At 36.5% G+C, this 21,256-nt stretch overlaps 1 protein-coding gene across 8 annotated transcripts in view; it reads left to right on the forward strand.

Moving 5' to 3' along the window:
- Nucleotides 1-21,256, forward strand: part of MYO3B (myosin IIIB) — a 198,072-nt gene that overhangs the window by 45,645 nt on the left and 131,171 nt on the right. For all 8 annotated transcript variants that reach the window (XR_012056978.1, XR_012056979.1, XR_012056980.1 and 5 more), the window contains one exon: nt 1,878-2,023. Coding sequence is in view for 5 of the 8 variants with exons in the window: in XM_072932222.1 (XP_072788323.1) it covers nt 1,878-2,023 (146 nt within the window). In the remaining 3 variants the exon portion in view is untranslated. The remainder of the gene's footprint in view (nt 1-1,877; nt 2,024-21,256) is intronic.

Consider the following 21,256-nt stretch of genomic DNA (forward strand, 5'->3'; position numbering starts at 1 on the left):
ATGGATCTCTCCACTGACTTTACAAATTTTTGCATTTGACTTTTCTCTCATAAATGATATAAGAAAATTATATTATTATAAAGGCCTCTGAAATGGGTTTTAAAGCACTCTGCTTGAGCTGTGTAGAAGCTGTCCACTGTCCATATTTCATGAGATATAGTGATCTCCATGACGAGATCAAGGCTATAGTGAACATTTTGAAGAACTAAAAATTATTCCAGAGCTTTTATTTAAGACATTCTGTTGAAGAGAAGGGAGATGGAGAAATGATCTTTGTTTGACGATTTTGAAAAACACTGGATTAACTAACAAAGCTCTGCCTCTTCAAGTTGAAGAAAAAAATCTCAGAATCCTCTTTTGTGGTGCTTACTTTAATTTTCCCCCTTTCTCTGGCATACTAACTGAAAAAAATTGAGGAGAAAGAGTGATCTCAACACTTGTCAGAACATTGAGAAGAAATTTGGAAGCATCTTCATTTTTCTTGACCGATTTGCTCTAGGAAAAGAAAAGGAATTAACTGATGTGCAACTTGAATGCAAACCTCCTCCACCCCCGAACATTTCAATATCATTTTAGCTGTGTTCAACACTCCAGTTTTTGATAAAATAAATGATGAGTGCACTATAGTGGGGTCATGGGTCCCAAATAAGAGATGGATGATTTCTATGGGCATGTTGGATAGAATCACTACCAGAGTCAGGAATGACTTTGTTAGGTGCAGTTTATGGAGAAAGTAACTAAGAGGTTAGGATGGAATCAGCAGCTTCTTCAGGAAAGGTTTTTTTATAACAAGTGATTCTCTGCCAGCACCTACTTGCATTGCTGACTTCCATATTGCAATCTGTGCAAAGTGTTGTTCCAAACTGAAGCCCTAACACAGGAATTGAGAAATAATACAGAAGTCAAAAAAATATAAAATCTCTTCTAGAACATAGGCACAGCTACCCTAGGACATGTTATTTTTATTTTAAGTACAAATTATTAAAGATACTTTAAAAACGGTGAGAAAAACCATGGAAGTTTATATTAGCAATATGCAGGGATCCAACGAATTATTTTAAAGTAATTGTTTAATTGGTGAGATTTGGGAAGACAAAAGTTTAGACACAATTCCAAATCGTAATAAAATGCAGTGAAGCTGCAATTTTTGTCTCATCCCTTTGTAAAGATAAGGGCTAAATTTAAACTTTGTTTGAATCTCACCTTTAGATTCAGCTGACATGAATATTAGTGTATTAGAATGTGATCAGTGAGTTGGCTGGAAGTGTGCATTAACTCTGTGATGTAAAACAGTTCTGATATCCAAGGGGAAATTCCTGCTTACTTCCAATTTTCTTAGACAAGGTAAATGGTATGTTACCTAAGATTTTTTTTAAACTACTCAAATGCAGTAAATACAAAACAAAACAGAAAACAAACAAACAACAACAAAAAAGGGCAGAAAATACTGATGGAATATCCTTATCTAAAAACCAGCTGTGCAAATTGGTCTATCCTCATGAATAGTCATAGAAGTTAATAAGAATAACATCAGTAGGGTTCTCTGCTATTATAACAGTTCTTTGTAAGTCGTTCTTTCAAAAAAACAATTTGTTATTGGTGTTCTTTGTATAGATATGTGAAGCATCCAATGGAGCTTAATGTATTTTTAAAAAATATATATTGTTTTTAAAGAAAGCAATCGTAAGAGACATTCTAATTTTATGTTATCTTTTTGTGGTGTTTCTTCTGTCTGGTGTATGCAGGCAAAAATGATATGGATTTGATAGCTACATAGCATTTTAGATATGACTCAAAAAAGTGCTTTCATGTTATATTGGATGACACAAGTTGTAAATTAGATTAAAGTGTTGGATTCTCTGCGTCTCTTCTCATAGGTCATTGCTTGTGAACAACAGTATGACTACTCATATGATGCTCGATGTGACGTATGGTCCTTGGGAATAACAGCTATTGAACTGGGGGATGGAGACCCTCCTTTATTTGACATGCATCCGGTGAAAACCCTTTTTAAAATTCCGAGGTATGCCACTAGATGACTCTCTTCACTCACTAGTTTGTTTAAAGGCAGTCTACTCAAAGGAGACCTATTAGGCTAATGTTTGAGCTTAAAATACTAAGAATCTCTTCTACAGAAAGACAATAAAAATCTGTAATGTTAAAGATTATTTTTTCAGTCTGTCTTCTACAATAATTTTTATTTAGAACTTGAAATTAAAAAAGTTATTTATTTTGTTCTTACCTTAGAATATAAAATCATAATATCCTCATACCTTTCTTCCAGCAAAACTTTTCTTTACCTACTACTGATGGAAACGTTTATTTCAAATGGAGAATCCAACATTTGTAACTGTTAAATAATGTTTTCAAATATTATTCCCCTAGAGTCTTAGCCTTGTTTTACTCTTAAAGAAAAACATACAATTTTGACAGTGCTATGAAGCAGTCTGGCAATTGCAGCAAACTGTAGCCATAATTTATTTTTTCATTTACCTGAGGATGTTAAAATGTGAAGATTTGGATTGCCATCCGTGGACAATCCAATATGAATTAGATTAGATATGGAAAAGGGATATAAAGTTCTTTCTATATATAGTCATGTAAATTAGCTGTATTATTTCATACTGTCTATATTTGATTTCATTTGTTTTCATTTCATGGAGTCTTCCTGAATAAGTTGAGATTGTCAGTGTAAAATAGGGTTTAGCAACAGACCAGCTGTAATAATAGAAGAGATATAGAAATTGTCCATCATTGATTACACTGGCATGTACCAGTCTTTTCCACATTTTGGCTAATGTAGAATCACCATGGACTTAACAGTTTAAAACCTTCAGCAATACAAGTATTTGACCTTTGTTATCTACACAGTTATCATAGGCCTTTAAAATTTCATCTGATTGCAATTTGCATTTCTGATTAAGTCTATTTATATGCAGATGCAGTTGTGCTGGATTCTGGCTCATACAGTTATCTCCTTCTCCCCAGCTCAGACATGAACTACCACCCCTCTTTCCAAAATTATTCATACTGAAGCAGCAGTTGATCTTGTTGCCTTTTCATGAGTGTCTGAGCAGTTAAGGCAAGGGAGGCTTCAGATTGCTAAAACTATATCTAAAAATTTTATCAGTGCTCAGAGCAGTTTTAAGAGGACAGAAATGATACCAAAAGTAAGAGCAAGCAATAGGAAGATACAAAAAAATAGGGCATGTGGAGTCTTTGATTTCTGTCTACAGATTACATATTTCTCTATGTGCTGTTGCATCTCTGTATGACATAGCAAAACAAAGGTGAATTATCTATCTGATTAATCAAATAATGTGTACATTTACCAAATAGAATAGTATCAGTTTTTAAGTCAAGATATTTTTCTCTGCTGTGCATTGTATGAGCTATAGTCCTGCTGCTTCTAACTATGCATTCTTATTAGATGAAGTGAACTATGATGAGTGCTGGATGGTATAAGCACCTGGTGTATAGGAGACAGAGCTTCTCTCCTGGTACTTGTTTGGAATCAATTCAGAGGGATAGCAAATATGACAGAAAGGTACATTTCCCTCTTAGAGTAGGTTGACAGTTAGAAGAATTCTAGGAGCAGTTCCTGGTAACTAGGCTGAAATTCACCGATTTTAAACAGCCTTTTTGACATGAGCATTGAGGCTCTCAGACTGAAAGTCTGAAATTCTAATCAAGAATTAGTTCCTTGTTTGCTTACATTCTTGACTCCAGTTGATCTGTATCTTTCTATTTATACTGCCTTCTGTGTACTGGACTGGTCTGTTGTTTGTGATGCTAGTTTCTTTACATTAGCAGAAAACTTTGCAGTGGTTTTCAAGTTTTGTTATCAAACACTCTTTAATAATCTGTTCTCATGAATATGTTAAAATGTTAGTAATGGCAAAATTGCCAAAACTAGATAAAGAAATGTCTCTGTGTGTTTCTGTAGGCCTCTTCCATTCTCAAATAGTCAAGTTTCTTTGTCAGTTTCGTCATTGGCTTTTTTCCTAGTGAGAGTCAATTGTGCTTTTAGACTTGGCATTGAGTTTCATCATAGTGAGCAGCAGAGCTAGACTTCAGTCTTAAATGTGTATAATTTAAATCAATGAGTCTTTACTTTGACTTTATAGGATTTGAATCAACCACTGGATGAATAATTTTGTAGTGTCAGCCAGAGCAGTTGCATACCCCCCAAGATCTTTGGAGATATCTTGTATAGAACTCAAGTCAATGACTTCTGTTAGATTTAACTGCCTTCAGATTCACGTCTGCATTATAACTGGTAACTTGGACCTGGGATGGACTAATTTCCAGATTGAATAGCTCAGAGGCTGGCAAAGGAGCACACCTGTGCATGCACCATAGAGTCCCAAGATGTGTTATGTGGCATTGTGGGAAGAGGAGGTCTCCTATGCCCATTTAAATTCAGATTTTCTATCACTGGGTCAAGCAACATAAAATGTGATTGGAGACTGAATTTATCTCAACAAAATATCTTATTTCTAGAGGACTGTGAACTCACAGAAATCACCAAGTACTTCAACTTGGGCATAAGAAAAAAGGTGATCCCACTGTGCTGCACTTCCCTCAAAGCCTGACTAGTGTTTTCACAACAGGAGATGCTGCGTGCTAAGTGTTTTTGAAAACACAGTGGTTTTTCTTAAGGTGTCTAAGTATTAACTTCATATTATTGATAATATGGCCTGAGCTCTGAGCCAGATGTTTAAGCAACTTTCTGTGGTTAAACTTTTCTTGTTCTACAAAATTTATCTGCAGCAAATATCTGATAGCAAAAGTGGAGTGAAAAAGAAAATGCTAGTTAATTTTTACATCATATGCTTCATTAGACTCTGGACCTTATTTCTGTGTATATTATGTAGATTTTGAAGAGCAGGGGATACAAGTTCCTGGACTAATGCGAATATAAAAAACCTCTTTCTTTCATGAACATTTTGTTGTATGGGGGTGCAGTATCTTAGAAACAGTTGTGATAGCACATGCATAGGACTGTTCTTAAAACTGCTAATGAGAAGAAGGCATTATCTTAGAGCAAATGTTAAGGTTCTGTTTTGCAATAATGCACCAATTGTCTCTCATCAAAATGGATTCTTGGATCTAACTAATAAATCTCCTGAAAAGGGACCTCCAGTGCCTAGAGATAAGAGATAAATCATACTGCGAAGACACTGAACCATGAAATTATTCTGTTAACATGTCATCTGCCTAGAATATATTTTCAAATCTCCAACAGAAGGGTCTAAATTATGAAAGGAAGGTGGCCTAGCAAAGTTGGTAATTTGGGAGTTGATACTTTTAACCTCTTCCATCTGCTGTCACTACTTAGGTGTGTCGGTTTTGGCAAAAATATTACAAAATGAAATATTCTCAAGTATCATTACACCTAAGCTTTTAAAAGTAAAATAGGTCCATAAATTCTCCAAACAATGTTATCTTGTGAGAAATGTTACATCATCTCAGTACTATGTCTTAGGATATCACGACAAATCACTGGCAATTATTTGAAATTTTGAAAAGTAGCTATAAAAAATAGTGTGGCAAAGAGGAGATAAAGATGGCATATTCTAGTCTGGAAAGGGTGGATGGGATGTGTGTACCAGTGTAAAGTGAGGATTTCAGATCATGTTGCAAAGATCCTGCTTTACAGGATTTGTCTCTTTATATAATAAAGTCTTTTTTACAGGGACATGGTAAAGAGCAATTTTTCTAGGTTACACTAACAGGAATTAAACCAAATTCTCCACTCACATCTATCACTCAAGCTTTCTTCTGAGAGCAGCGGAAGGCACCTGTTTTAAAATTGGTTGGTGATAAGAAATGGCTGTTTGATTTTCTAACTCACAAAATCTGAGAATTAAGTGAAATTTCATTTAAAATTATTATGCTTCATTAATTCAGGTTAAATAGCCAGGAGTGGAATGGAGTTGAGCTTGTGAGTAGTCATCGAATGGTGCAGTTCTTAACCAGTGTTGTACTGTGTTGAGACTTAAAATTTACTGATGCTTGACTGCTTCAGCAGCTGACCTGCATCCCGCAGGATCAAACCACCTCCTACCTCATTGCAACTTCAGCTTCATGGTAGTTTGTACATAGGCAGTATCTTCTTACTCATTGTGCCACCATACATTAACCTTTTAGGTTGGTAAATAAACTCTGAAATTCTTCAAGATTTCTCAATTACTGTTATTTTTAAGGTATGATCATGTCAAGAGAGAGAATAGACAATAGAATATAATTTCATTTGATAGAGTGACTGTGGGACAGCCCTTCACCTTGCTTTGCTGTATACACGTGAGGCATCTGGTGTACTGCAGGTAGTTTCATCCATCTGATCTAACACAGCCTTTCATATTGCAACCTCTCATATTCCAACTTTTCTGTAATTTTGCCATTTGCATTGGTGTTGACATGATCCTGATATATCATGTAGCGTACACTTCTACTGCTGTTGCTTGGAATGGTAAAGAAACACAAGTATGTGTTGTAGGACAATATAGCTCAGAGTTGGTTGCTTTTTTAAAACAAAATCCAAAAGAATTAACACAGTTAATTAATATGAAGTTTAAAATATGAAGTTACTAAATATGAAGTGTTTAAAGTAATTAAAGTCATATGCTGAAAATAGTCTTATGATTAATAATTTGATATCAGGAATAGAAATTTCAGAGCATAATGTTGTTTATTTCTGAATAGGAATGTGAAGTGCAGTTACAACAATGTGACTAAACTACTTCAGAAGACTAGATTCTGCCTATGGTTATAGGTAGGGCATCATGGTGTCTGTAAAAGTTATGTTTAATTGTCTGAGGAATAAGCTGATTTTTAAACAATATTTTATTGTCTAATACATTGGATCCCCATTATTTTGTGATTGTATTTTTATAGAAAATTCCAAATAGTAAAAATGTAAGGTGACATGTTACATTTAGTGAGCAGCACTAAATGTCCTTGGGATTCTCCTTAGTTGGTGTATGAATAGCAAAGCAATTCAAGTCTATCTCTAGGTGAAAAAACAGATGGGTCTGTGACTAGGCATTGGAATGACCACTACTAATTCTTCAGGAGGTTACAGACTTGTTGTAACCTTGCACCAGTGAAATATGACTAGATTTTCAAAATTATTTAAGTCCCCAGATTTGTTGTTGGCTAGCTAGTGGAATTTCCAAGAAGCACTTTGTAGTTTATTTCTGTTACAATGCTTTAAATCTCCATCCTGTGTTTATTTTTTTTCCAAAGAGTTCAGGATCACTGGTTTCACAGTAAGTGAAGCATTGATATGTTTTTGAAAATGTCAGAAAGTGTGTGTGCTTGTCTGTATTTTCTTCCATAGAATCACAGGATGTTTGAGGTTGGAAGAGATGTCTGCAGGTCATTGTGTCCAACTGTCCTGCTCAACCTGAGTTATCTGCAGCAGATTGCCCAGAACAGTGTCCATGCAGCTTTGATTATCTGTAAGAATTGAGACTCCACAACTTGTCTGAGCAACCTCTGTCAGCTCTCAGTCACCCTTACAGTGAAAAAATATATCCTGATTTTCAGGTTGAACCTTCTGTATTTCAGTGTGTGCACATTGACTCTTCTGCTGTCACTGGGCACCACTGAAAAGAGCCTATCTCAGTTTTCTTTATGCTCTCCCTTCATGTATTTCTACATTGCCAATACCCATTTTGAGCTTTCTCTTTTCTGTGCTAAGCCATTCTGCCTGTCCCAATCTTTCCTCGTGTGAGAGGTGCTCCCGTCCCCTAATCAATCTCAGTGACTGCTTGCTGGACTGTCTCCAGTAACTTTGTGCCTCTGACACTGGGGAGGCCAGAACTGGACAGAGTGCTCTACATGTGGCCTCAGCAGGGCTGGTAGAAAGGAAGGGTCAGCTGTCTCAGCCTGCTGCTCTCAGCCCTCCTAAGGCAGCCCAGGGTTCCACCAGCCTTCGTTGCCACAGGGGCACAGAGCTGGCTCATGTTCACCCCAGTGTCCACTGGAACCCCCAGTTCCTCTGGTGCAAGGCTGCTTTCCTGGTGGTCAGCCCCGAGAAAATACTGGTGCAGGGCCCTGCACTGCTTTTGCTAAACTCCTGAGTCTCTGTTTGCTGTATCTCCAGCCTGTTGAGGTTCCTTCCCTTTGGATGGCAGCACAGCCCTGTGGTGTATCAGCCATTCCTCACAGGTGGGAACATGAGCAAACATTGAAGATGTTGAGTGGGACTTGGGCCATTTTTACCCCTGCACTACTAGTGGTGGATGTAGGTATTTGTGTGATTTGGCAGTACATGCGTTAAGTCCATGGGGAAACGGTTTTGTGCAAAGAGGATTAGGTATTTTAGTATTGTTACTGTCACTGTCTCAAGAGTATGCAACAGTGCCAAAAGACTTCAGGGCAAAGGCTCAGCCCTTAAAAGGATGTACAGGTCTTATTCATTGCTAATTAATTCCTGACAGATATATGAATTGATAAAAAGTCAAATGCATCCTTGGGTTTGAATATCAGATTCAAATAGATCTGTGCCAGGGTTTAACAGAGTAATGAGTACCTTGTAGTACTTTTACCTTCATTATATCATCTTTATTTAAAAAGCAGAGAGCTATTTCTAAGACTGTACCAAGTATGCATCTATAACTGGGCTTTTAAGTCTGGCAGTAGATTTAGAAATTGAAGTGTATCCAGTTTGCAGCTGTATCATTGCAAAATGGGATCTGTTTTCCATTTACCTTATGACATTTTAATATATTTGATAAAGTGGTAGACTATTATAAGTATTTTTATATATTACGTAAGACAGTAGGGAATTAGCTCTAAAATTAAATAATCTTGGTGCAATTTCCCTCCTTTCCTTCCTTTAACTGTTCAGTTATCACATAAATTATCTACAACTGCCTGATTTTCATTGATTTTGTCTTTCTCTTCCTTTTTGTAAGTAATTTGCAGGTAGAATTTGATTTTGCAAATGCACTCTTTGTTCATATGTATTCATAGCATAATTTCAGCAACTAATTTGTGCTCTGTGGCTTGCTGTTGAATAGTCTGTTGTAAGCATTTACTGTTTTAGCTGTTAAGGGGGACTTTGCCTGCACAGTATGTTTCTGATTTTTGATTCATTAAGAGTCTCTCCTCCAACTAGCTTTCTCATGAATAGAAGGGTACTGTTTTATAGGTATATTCTTTGGTGCTTATTTAAAACAGACTGTTTCACCAAATGTTTCCTGCCAGTATAGTTGTTGCTAGAACACAGAAGAGCTAAAATGTATGCAGCTGAAATGAATTCATCAGGAAACTCGAATAATTGTGAAAATAAACATGCTAAGCTCTCAACCATTTTCTCAACAAATAAAAAAGAATCACTTCTGATGTTTTTTGTTACTCTCCATGCTGCTCTCAACTGTCTCTGAACCCTAGGTAGAAGCTGAGATGCCTGACAGGTGTTTTTAGTGACTCCATATGCAGTTAATTTTATGCATTAAATGCACATAAACTGTTTTGGTCATCCAGTTTCTAAAGTAAATTATCACTTTTCAAAATCCATTGCATAAGTAATAACAGACTGCTAAGATACTGTGAATACCATTTTGTTTTGCTCTAGTGGAAAATTTCTTGCTGACAAGGTCAAGCCTGCAGTCTGAGAGCAGTCATGTGATGAAAGGCACATCCAGCAGGAGGAGAGGTGGGAGATGGACATCTAGTGTTGTCTCCTTCAGAAGTATGGATTTGAAATATGTTTCAGGTAGATTTAGGGGATAGAGCTGACCTACCAAGTCTTGCTTTCATTATTGTAGACTAAAATTATGTTGGTTTTAGTGAATTTTCAAAACTGCTCCCTGTTTCTTGACAGAACTATAGTAATTAACAACATTGTCTGTAACTGTCTTTTGGCAGTAATACTGTCAGCATAATCCTTACACAGAGTACATGCTGATTTTTAAAGAGATTCATGCTATGGTGCACAGTAAACTGGAGGTTGCAATGGAGAAAATGTAGCTTGGCTGCTTTTTATTTCTAGTGCAGCAAAGTACTTGTGCTCTGCATTTAAAATGAGTTTGAAGAGTGTGAGAAAAATCTCACAACAGTTACAACCAATTTTCCACCATTTACCCCAGGGAATAGCTTCCTTTCAGGTGGATACTCACATATAATATTGCTTTGTCCTGAGACATTTAATGTTCAGGTATTTTTTATGATTGATTAATATAGAGATAGATTCACAGGATAAAAATAATTAAGGTAGTCTAGGAGTCAAGTAGCTCAGTAAACAACTAGGTAGCTATATTTTCAACATATAAGCCTACATCATTACCAGAGGTTGCTGAGAGGCTTCTGATGCTTAATAGATAAGGTTTAGATAGATTACCTGCAGTACTAAACAATTTACTGGGAACAGAAAATGGGCTTCAAATACAGTCTAGAAATGAAACATCACAATTATTTGAGGTACTCTGTAACCTTGGAAACAACTGGGAGCAGTGACATCAGCAACAATTATGTGCTATTTTGTCTTCAGTTTATCACCAAGGTAACCAGAGCAGGTTTCCCTGCTTGAAATTTTAAGAATGTTGTGGTCTGGTATTAAGTGAACATTCATGAAGCAGACTACTTAGGGTTTGTTAAAATTGCATTCTGCATCCCTTTTAAAACGATCCTTCAGGACTTAAACTGTGTAAACTCCTGTGTTTGTTTGGTTTTTTTTCCTTTTGTCTCCCCTTTTTTTTTCTATGAAACAGCTGCAGGCAAATAAAGACTTGGTCACTGTGCTAATTCTCTAAATACTGGAAAGAAGGTAAATTTATTTCCTTATTGATTCCTTTTTGTGGCCCCCAAATACCAAGTATTGCAATTGCACACAAAGGCTGCAAATAGCACAATGTTATTTTTGGGCATGGGATTTACCCACAATGGAGGACACACGATGTTCCCACACCAGACTTCCTTGAGGGGAACTCTGCATTAAAGTCTAGTTTCACAAGAGACTTGTATTCAGTATTGCCAAAGGAAAATACTTAGACTTCCTGGCTATCAAACATCCATTGTCAGCCTACCTTGCCTTGTGGTTGTGCCACATGCTAGCCATCTTCGTGCTTAGTCCAGAGAGGTGTTTGGTTTTTTGCAGTGGATTTGGAAAAGGTGATGTTTGAATTCAAGTTTTGTTGCATGGTAGAAAACCTGTACTCCCCTTTTTAATTGCTTTCTGAAAGTTATGTGGTGTCAGAGCCATAATGCTGACAGGCAGATTACTCAGACCATACAGTCTCTTGTGTGTGTGACTAAATTTTACTGAGAGGTATTTTATATGAAATGGTGATAAAGCTTATCTGTCAGTCACACAGAGGAAAAAGAGGAGACTGCAGAAAAGTTGCTTTTTTTTGAAGTCTGGAACACTATCTTGGTTGAAAGTCATATCAGTTCTATAAATTTTCATTCATACAACTTTAATATTTTGCCTGCAATGTCTTGCCTTGTCAAGCATCTTTTTTTTGCATGTGTTTGTACCTAGATTGCTGTCCATGCAAAACACACTTGTGTTCTGTTGAGTTATTGTGCATTTAACAGGTGGTTTTGCAGGGCCATTGGTATGCAGGCAACTTGCTGTACTTGTGCCTTGGAAATATAAGTTAGAGCTTAATGTTTGAAGGAAAGTAATAAAATTCTGTTCTAGTTTGTAGTGCAGTCCTAAAGAAGTGAAACTTCATTACATGCCATTAGCCTTGTGGGGTTCCAAAATAAACTTTATAGCCTATGTTTAATATTGGAGTTCAGTAGCCCACATAATTTATAATTAATTGAGCCAAGTAAATTAAATTAGATTTTTGCCTGAACAAAAGATAATCTCTTCACATAGTTTGGTATTGCAGAATGAATAAGACACCTTGTACATTTCACAGTTCCAGAGACTTTCGTGGGATGTAGTCAAAAAACTGATGCCTTTTTTTCTATTCAAAATAGAATATTGATGTTCATATTTATAAAGGAATTAATTCACTGGCTGACAGAAGCAGAAGAAAGAGAAAGTGAACTTTTCAGATGCCAGCCACATTCTAGAAAGACTGTAATTATCCTTAGGATTGTAATGAATATGTGTCGGTTATTTTTTTGTAATAAAAAGTCAGCAAATGCCTATGTGCTTTGCTCTCTAAAGTAATTTTCAGAAATAGGCAAAAAAAGTAATCACACTGTTTGCAAACATATTTGGTGAAAAGGAGCTGGACTTTGAAAGGTATTGATTTGCTTGTTGCAGTTATCAGTTTGATTAATGTTAAGATTTTATGCAGTATCTTTAATAATTACTCATTATTAGTGCAGTAATAATGCACTACATATATCTGCACGTTTACTATTAACAATTGGTGGCTTATATTTCTTTCCCATCAGAGATATAGTCATAAGTTAGAACACATAAAATTTTTAAAGAAATATTTATTGGAGTAGGAATTGGTCATAAATCTTTATAACTCCAGCATTCAGGGAGTAATAATGATTCCAGTGGGTTTATTTCATGATAGTGAAATGCCGTTTAGATTTCTGTTGTACTGCAACTTCTCCCAAGAGGTCCTGCAGGAGGTGCAAGTTTCCATAACTGTCATGAGGCCAAGGAGAGACTCCCAGGCAAGATTCTAGATAGTGCATTCTCTGCAGAGAGGCCGCATTTTACATATGAACAAACTGGAATGTAGTCAGATTAAATGCCTTTGCAATACTAGGTTGGCAAATGTTACAGTGCTGCTTGAAGAAATAGCAAGCAGGGAGTGGAGAAAGGAAGTAGAAGAAGGGGAAAGTGGTAAATAATGATGAAGGCCTGGTGCAATGGCCTGTAAGCTGGTTCTGGGCTAAGGTTCAGTATTTATGAATGGCTAATTGTGATCTTGGGAGTGTAGGGACACAAAGCAATATCCATGTTCAAGGCCTGGGTTTCAAAGTCCTGACTTCCATGATAACTGAAGAGTCCTTACTGAAAATTGACCGAAAATTAATTTGAAGTGTGAAGACCTGAGAAAATAAAGCTTGGAAAAACCTGAGCTGAACTCAGATGATCCTGTTTTGAGCAGGAGGTTGGAATAGAGACCTTCTGAGGTCCTTTCCAGCCTATGTTAGTCTGTGCTGTGGGGAAAAAATGTTCACTTCATCCATATAGGGGTTTTAGGAGGAATTTAAGTAGTAAACAGGATAGTTTACTTACTTAGCCAGTCTGAATAAACAATTACTGGACTAATTTTTCTAGGGTTGTTAGTAACCCTCAAAATTTTGCATTGAAAGCATACACATATAAAGGTATAAAAGGTTTGAAGAGTAAAAAAAAGCTGCTAAAACTTACCAAAACCAGGTGAATTTTCCAAGGTATGTATAATTATTTTTACAGGGGTCTATATTTGCTTTATTGAAAAAGTGTCAAAATTTTTATAGCGTATCCAAAAAAAAATTAGAGGTAACTTGAACATGGCCCTGCTTATCTCTAAGATATAAGATCTCTAAGATATAAAGTATATATCTAAGATCTTGAAGACTGGCATTTTAATCTACTTGGCAAATGAATGTTGAGATGCCGTGAATGAGATCTGTATTTATCAAAAAAAAAAAAGGTACTGGTCTGTGAAAACAGAACATGCAACAAAGCAGCTCTTGGAAAGGGAGCACCTGCTTTTCTTTCTGAGCAAACCTTTCTTCAGTAGCTTGGACAGTGACAGGGGAAAGGAACATTTCTCCTTTTGAGTGAGTTGGTATCTCTGCTTTGGCATCCAGCACCACAGTCTCTGAGAGCATAGGAAAAAAATAGTCGTAACATCTTTCATCTTTCTACTTGGCTGACTAAAGTGATTAGCTTTATGCAGCTTAGTTTGGTTAAATTAGCTAAAATGTAACTGCTAGGTTTCTTCATTCCCAGTATAGTTATATCAGATTCCCTCTTATCAGACTGTTCACATATTAATACAAGTGCTGGATAAAGATGTTTTGAATTGCAGTAAGTTAGATTCATTGGGTAAGTTGATCCATGATCTGTTGCCAGCTCACAAACATGTCAGAATTTTAGAGCAGGCTTGAACTGTCTTGGAGACACAAAAAGAACAGAAAAAGTCTTACATTGCAACCAAACCAGAGATCTGAGTTGATGGAAGTATAATTTTCTTCCTTGTTTAGCCATCCTATATGTTATTTAAAATTGAGTGCTCATGCCATAATAAAAAGTATGTAATCACCTTAGTTACTCATAATTAATTACTGAGAGAAAATTGAGGAAGGAAGGATTGTGTTCCATATTATACCCTCTATTTTTATTGTAGATATATTTTTACTTCTCCTAGTTTTGCCTTTGGGGATTTTGGTTTGTTTATCATCTTTTTTGTCCCTCATTTTTACTTTTTGCTCTTCTCACTTTGTTAGTGCTTTGGTATTTTTCCCAATCTTGGCATTGTCTTTTTCCTTTTGCCAAGATGCTGCTTCCCATCTTCAAAATGTTCCCTTGTCCTGTGTCTGTCATTTACCATTGCTTCTTTCAGTTCTTCATTTTCTCTGAATTTTTAAACTTATCCAGGAGATCCTTCTTTACAGAACTTACCATAGCATATTCAGCATGAGGTGATGGTTAAATTTTGCATTAAAAGAAAAAAATCACCCCTCTTGATCTTCATGTGTTCCATGATGTTTTAATAGATCACCTCTGTAGCAGTTTCTTTGGTCTGTTATTGCATCACTAATTGCTTTGCTACAAATTATGTTCATCATGAGGGGCTCTTACCTTCAGTGTGGTTTAGCTACCTTTATCCTTTCCTAGGTTCCCTAGCTTACATGAGTCAATATTTTCCCCAAGATATTTTCCATGGCCTATCCATCTGTTTCAAGGAACACATGAGTTTTATATTAATGTCTTTACAGGTTTATTGGGATACAGTCTTACTGTATTATTGTCATTTAGTTGTGCCTAAGAGAGAGTTTATTTGAATTGTAGTCATAGGTCCTTTTTGGTAATGAATAAATTTTTCATGTTTCTCATATTATGTTTATTGCGCTTCACCCCAGTTATCATGTACAGGTATTCATAAACCATACAGGTTGGTTTTTTTTTAAACAGACAAAAATTTAACTATTTTAGAATAAAGCTTATTGGATGGAATAGGAGAGGGAACAAATAAATTTAATTCCACATACAGTCATCTTGCTCAGAAGACATATTACCTTAAATGATAATTCCTTTTTTAAAAAAAATTGTACTCTTACACATGTTGTACATTTCTTTAGGTTTCAGCATTTTTTTCAGTTTTTTGATTCAGAATATTTATTATGATCCTCCTAATGGTCCATTGGAAAAATGCCACCATTAACTAATGGCCACCATTCCTTCTGCAAGTGTTTATTTCTGAACTAGACTGGTAGAGCTATGAGAATCATACCAGTTCATACAATACTAAGTCAAAAAATATTAGTAAAGTTTGAATCATGACATTAAAAGATCCTTACTTCCTTTGGAAGTGCAGGGTTTAAGTGCTTACTTTTGCTGAGTGTAGTGATTGAATTGCATGTTCAGTACCAGCCACATCAATTATGTTGCAATAAACTTCTTTTATGGGATTACTGTTAGGTTTATTTGTACTTCTGTAGAGCCTCAACTAAGAAAATGCTCACCTTTGTGAAATGGAAGGATAAGAAGGTGCCTTCTTCTTTGAAAATAAGAGTCACTACGTAATAAGGGCTTTTGCTCTGCTTTGCCCTCCTGGGCAGAGTGAGATCTCAGCGGGAGCACAGGACTGTGGTGCACTGTTCCTTGTCAGACTCCAAATGGTCTTGTTCTTCCCTTGGCAATCTTGCTATGGGTAAAAGAAACAGTTTGTAGCATTCCTCTGTGTCTTTATTGAGCCAACATTTAGCTTTCCAAGAGTGGATGTGCTTCACTGGGCAGTGCTTTCAGGCAGGTATCCTACTCAGGCCTCTTAAACAGGCTAATGTACAGTGGGAGTGTGAAACACACACAATTGATAATTGTCCTTAGGAATTTATCTGTGGGTTTTTCACTTCCAGATGTAAGAAGATATTTTACTTACCCATAAATTTCTATAAATATGCTGTGTAATCGCAGTATTTTAATATTCCAGCTACAGAAGTGTAGTGTCTAGACACCACCTTATGTATTTCAGTCAGGCACAGAAGTATTGCTGTCCTATTTTCATTTCTTTGGCAACTGACATTCTACTGCTTTGCAAATTCACAGAGCAATGATTTTAATAGAAAAGCAAAATACTTCATTTCACTAAAGATGAGAACTGGTTATAAATAAAAATTACTATTACTTCCCCTGTTTCAATTGCTCTTAATTTGCTGGTGCCTCTTTAACTCTCTGAAACTTCTGTGAATAAATGAGATAACAATGCATAATTATAAGTCAATTATGCTGAATTTTTGCTTGGAAGGTTGACCATTGGAATGTAAAGCTGTATGTTTTTCCCTCCATCCAAAAATATTTCTGAAATGAAACACTGGTTTCTGTCTCAGTGAAGCCAGAAACTGAAAGTGGAAACTGTAGAATAAATGACAGAAATAAATGATGCCTTGTCATGGTCTGAAAAAGGCTAATGAAACCTTGCAGATGCCAAATCTGACTGAAACCAGTGGCCTGTGAATTGCAATGTTCAAGGGAAAAAGTCAAAGATACTCCAGATGTTCCCAAGCAGAACGCTTTGCAATATTTTTTCATCCATTTTCTATCTGTTTATATGGACTAAAAACTTACATAACTGGGATTTGGTTTAATACATTTTCTGAAGGTTATTATTTGACCTTCAAGATAATTAGTGTGCTTAGCACATTTTTTCTGTCCATACTCATTACTTCAAAGGTGGTGTTTATCACATACATACTATTTTGAATCATAGATTGTTCATGTGATGGAGGTTTCTTAGAAAGCCTCTGTTGACATACTTTTTATAGTCTTCCTGAAGCACCTCTCTTTCGGCAATGCATGAAGTGAATCTTGGCAGTCAAAAGGAGATTGTGCATAATTCTGGAACTGACTACCTTTTACCCTTTATTTGTGCTCATTATTTTTCTGCCTGATGAACTATTATAAGCAGGAAACTTGTGAATAAATCTTGATTTAAGTGTGCTTTAAAGAGCTAGTTGGTATTTTATTCATTGGTGGGTTTGAATTTGTTTTGCAGCTGAGCCCATATTTCATTGTTAATCTACTGAGTCACCTACCTAGTAGCAGCAAAATTAATAGTCATGTAAAAACATAAGCAAAAAGAAGCAAATGTGTATATATGTGTTATAGATTACATAGCCATCATTCTCTTCTGAGACAGGGAGGTATCCAGTTTGGTTTTTACTGTATCAGGAGCCTGTATTACAAAAAAAAAAAAAAAAAAAAAAAGCCACCAAAAACCCAAAGGCAAAAAAGTACATTACTACCCTTGACCTTTTCAGGTAATTAGAATCCTGCAGTCTGTTTAACTTTCCATTCAATATAAATTCCTCATATGCTATTGGATTGAGTCCAGACTTCTGTAACTGTGTATAGCCTATGGAAAATTCCAGTTAAGAGGGAATATCAGTTAATTCTGTTTCTGTAATTAAAAGATAGTAAAATACTTAAGCAAGAAGAATATTTTCCTTTCAGTAATGAGGCAGCAATGTCTTGTGTTCTACTTGGATTTAACCAATTCTTTTCCCTCAGTAGATTTTGGTCTTGGTTTAAAGCAGGATAGCCTCGCTAGACTTAAGGTGCTTACACATTGTTTGAATAGATACATGGCTTTGATAATTTTAGAAGAGAGATTGTTGAAGTTGTATGCTAACACTTTTGAATTAGATATTTACAGAAGAAAAAGAGTCCTCAGAGAAAAGGGAAGGAGAAAAGGGAGAAAAGAGCTAGCAAGAACTCATTGACTAAACTTTAGCTTAAAAGAGGGAAAAGGAAAATACCAGCCATACCAAAGGAAAATACCAGCGATGAGTAATGGGACAGTGTGCCAAAACTTGAAAAAATGAGTAATCATAGGATCCCTCAATCTGCTTCATAAGATGTTGGCTACCAAGTACAACATCTGAAATGTTCCTAGACTAGTGCACACAGCAGAAGGAACAAACAAGAGCTCAAAGCTTTGGCCCAGTCCTAGAGATTTGATGTCACTGGCATAATCAAAACCTGGTGGGATGAGTCCCCTGACTGGAGTGTTCTGTTGGATGGTTACAGGCTCTTAAGGAGGAATAGGCAAGTAGGAAGAGTTGGGAATTGGGGTGGCATTATACGTAATGGAAAGGATAGAATATTTGGAGCTTACAGTTGGCAATGGCACATTTTAGAGCTTCTAGATAAGAATCAAGGGACAAACAAATAATGCAGATATACAAGAGACTCCCATGATGGGAGTCTCTTGTATAACTCCTAGCCAGGACAGAGGTCTACAGGCTGAGGGGAGACCTCACTGCAGCCTTCAGCACTGGTTCAGGGGGTTGGGGAGGGGCAAATACCGATCTCTTCACTCTCATGACCAGTGACAGGACCAGAGAAAATTATATGAAGCTGAATCAGGGGAGGTTTAGGTTGGATATCAGAAAAAAGGTTTTTCACCCAGAGGGTGATTGAGCAGTGCAACAGGTTCCCAGTGAAGTGGTCACAGCAGCAAGCCTGACAGAGTTCAAGAAGCATCTGGACAATACTTTCAGGAATGTGGTGTGATACTTGGGGATGTCCTGTGTAAGGCCAGGAGCTGGACTCGATGATCCTGATGGGTCCCTTCGAACTCAGTATTCTATGATTATATATAGTTAGAGTACTATGATTTAGCATTAGTCTCTTCTCTTGCCCAAGAGAGTTTTATGTAATTGTGCTGAGACCTAAGAAACGAAAGATGCTGTAAGTAGCTCCTACCTTTTCCAGTTGTCTCATATGCTGTGATTTGGTATGTAGAGTCTTAAGATATGGTTTATGCCTTGTTGGCTGTATAGGCATGGGAATGCAATGCTTGCAGGTCTGGTTAAGAAGACTTAAGGGAGGCTGGTGCCTGCCTGATGCTTTCAAGACTTGCAGAATTCTTGGTATTTTGAGGATGTTCAATTGCCTTTGGAGTCCCCTAGATCAACTCAATTGCAAGACAGTTTCATTAGGCCTGGAGCTATTTTTGCTGCAGTCCCATGCTTCTAATATAGCTTCCAGTTTTGCTGTAAATCCTGTGTTTTCTCTGATCTTGTGGTCTCTTGAGCTCTCAGCCACAGCTTGCTGCTTTGGTTCCCAGCAATGGAGGCTCTATGTAACAGCATTCAGATTGGTGATATCTTTCCACTGACCTAAAAAGCAACTTCAAAGGCCTCTCTCTATATGTACTGAGTGTCCACTTCTGCAAGTTTCTACAGTTTCTATCGTAACTTCACAGATCTGATTACACTGCTTCCTGCTGAGTGGACTTTGGTGAAATATATTAATGGAAGTCAGTTGAACTTCAGTGGACTATAGTAGGAGACAGATGAATAGGAGAGTGTTTAGGGTCTGAGTTTTTCTTTCAGATCAGTGAACACCTCTTATTAATTTGAATGGGCCACAAACCAGGAAATCTTCTGAGCCCTTTTGAGAACTACCTGGTTATTTTTGGAGAATTACCCAAAGGTGGAGAGTCCTGCTCTGGAGCAGCAGGACTTTAAACTTGTATGAGAATTTATATGGTATTAATTATTGTCAATTATTCATGTATTTTAATAAACATAATTATTTTTCTTTTGGAAGGAAATATTATTATGTATGGTTGAATTTGTCCTTTTTCTTTGGCTGTTTCACTTAGTGTTTTGTATGCCTGAAAAGTGTATTTTTATGTAAACACTAGCTGCGTATAAACCTAGGAAACTGTCAATAGAACTGTAGTCTCTTCAGTTGGCTGGAAGAATAGTTCACAACATGCTTGTGAGGGGTGGCAATTGTCAGAGCCCGTACATGGTGACAGGTGTTGGTTGTTCATCTGCTAATTTCTCATTAGAAACAATGTGGTGGGTTGATCAGTTACAGTTTGGTAATTGGAGGCGCTGTCATGATTTCTGTTGGCAAAATGTATATGTTTACTGAAATACTTTAAAAAATAGTAAATGTGTTTTCAGTTTTTAAAATTTTACCATAAATGGAAATATTTATTTTCTCATTACCAACAAATATCTATTATCCATGATCTGTAATTAGTTTCACAGTTTAACCTGTAAAGGATGAGTGGTGCTCACTGGACTGCATCATTTGCCTTACTGTGGTAAAATGACCAATTTTGCCTCACCAGCTGTGACTTTGGAGGCAGTGACTTTGGAGGCAGTTTGAATGATTGGAACACATAAAGCTGTATAGATTAAAATATTTCCAGCATACAGCTGTGTGTGTATCAGTCAGAATTCAGCAGCAGTTCTTGCTTGATAAGCTTGCTAATGTCTTCTTGTCCTTAGAAGGAGCACTTTCTCCTGTATGGGTGTCTTGCACAGTCTCAACCCTGCATTCTTTGCTGAAGCAAAACTCCCAGTGAAAAACAGCATTAATGTGACTGTGGAAAGCACTGAATGCAAGATAGAAAAACTACTCACAAGGGCAGCGCATTTGCGTAAGGAAATAGAGCATGTAGTTCTGTGACTAATTAGGAATTTAGGGAAGAACTAAAAGAAAAAAGACAAAGTTGGGAAATAAATGGTTGATTACTCATCTTGCATCAAAAGAGGATATTTTCAAAAGGCAAACCCAATTATAGCTCTTTTCACCAAGAATATTTCTATCTACTTCTCACAATTCCCATCAAATATAAGAGAAAATAAGACTATATTGCGCTTCAGCTTCTTGTACGCATGGCAAAGATGATTGAAAGATCGCATGCAGAGTGTTCTAATTTTATATTAAAAAAGTAGATTCAGTTATGTCAGCAAGTTAACAAGAGGTAGGTTTTTAGTTTTTCTATGAATGTGTTTTGAGTGCTGCAGAAATAGTCAGGTGTTGGTGAAATGCAATGATGTTGGCCAGTGCAAGTACACAAAAGCCACAAAACTCCAAATAATGGAATTAACACAGTCTGGAATCCAAAATGGCCCTAGTTTGATCCTTGAGCTGAAGTGGTCAGCAAATGTTTCTCTGTGGTTTAGCATCTGATGATGCATGTTAGTTGTTTTATCTTTTCTCGTTAATGAAATATGACTCAGGATATGAATTAAAGGATTATTAATTTCAAACTGGTATACTTATGAAAAAAGTTTAGAGTTAGCTTTGCATTTCTGCCCTTTCCTATTACCCTAGAACTTAGAGTCTTTACTGCAGAAGTGC

This window comes from Taeniopygia guttata, chromosome 7, assembly GCF_048771995.1.
Source record: "Taeniopygia guttata chromosome 7, bTaeGut7.mat, whole genome shotgun sequence".
Taxonomy (NCBI): domain Eukaryota; kingdom Metazoa; phylum Chordata; class Aves; order Passeriformes; family Estrildidae; genus Taeniopygia; species Taeniopygia guttata.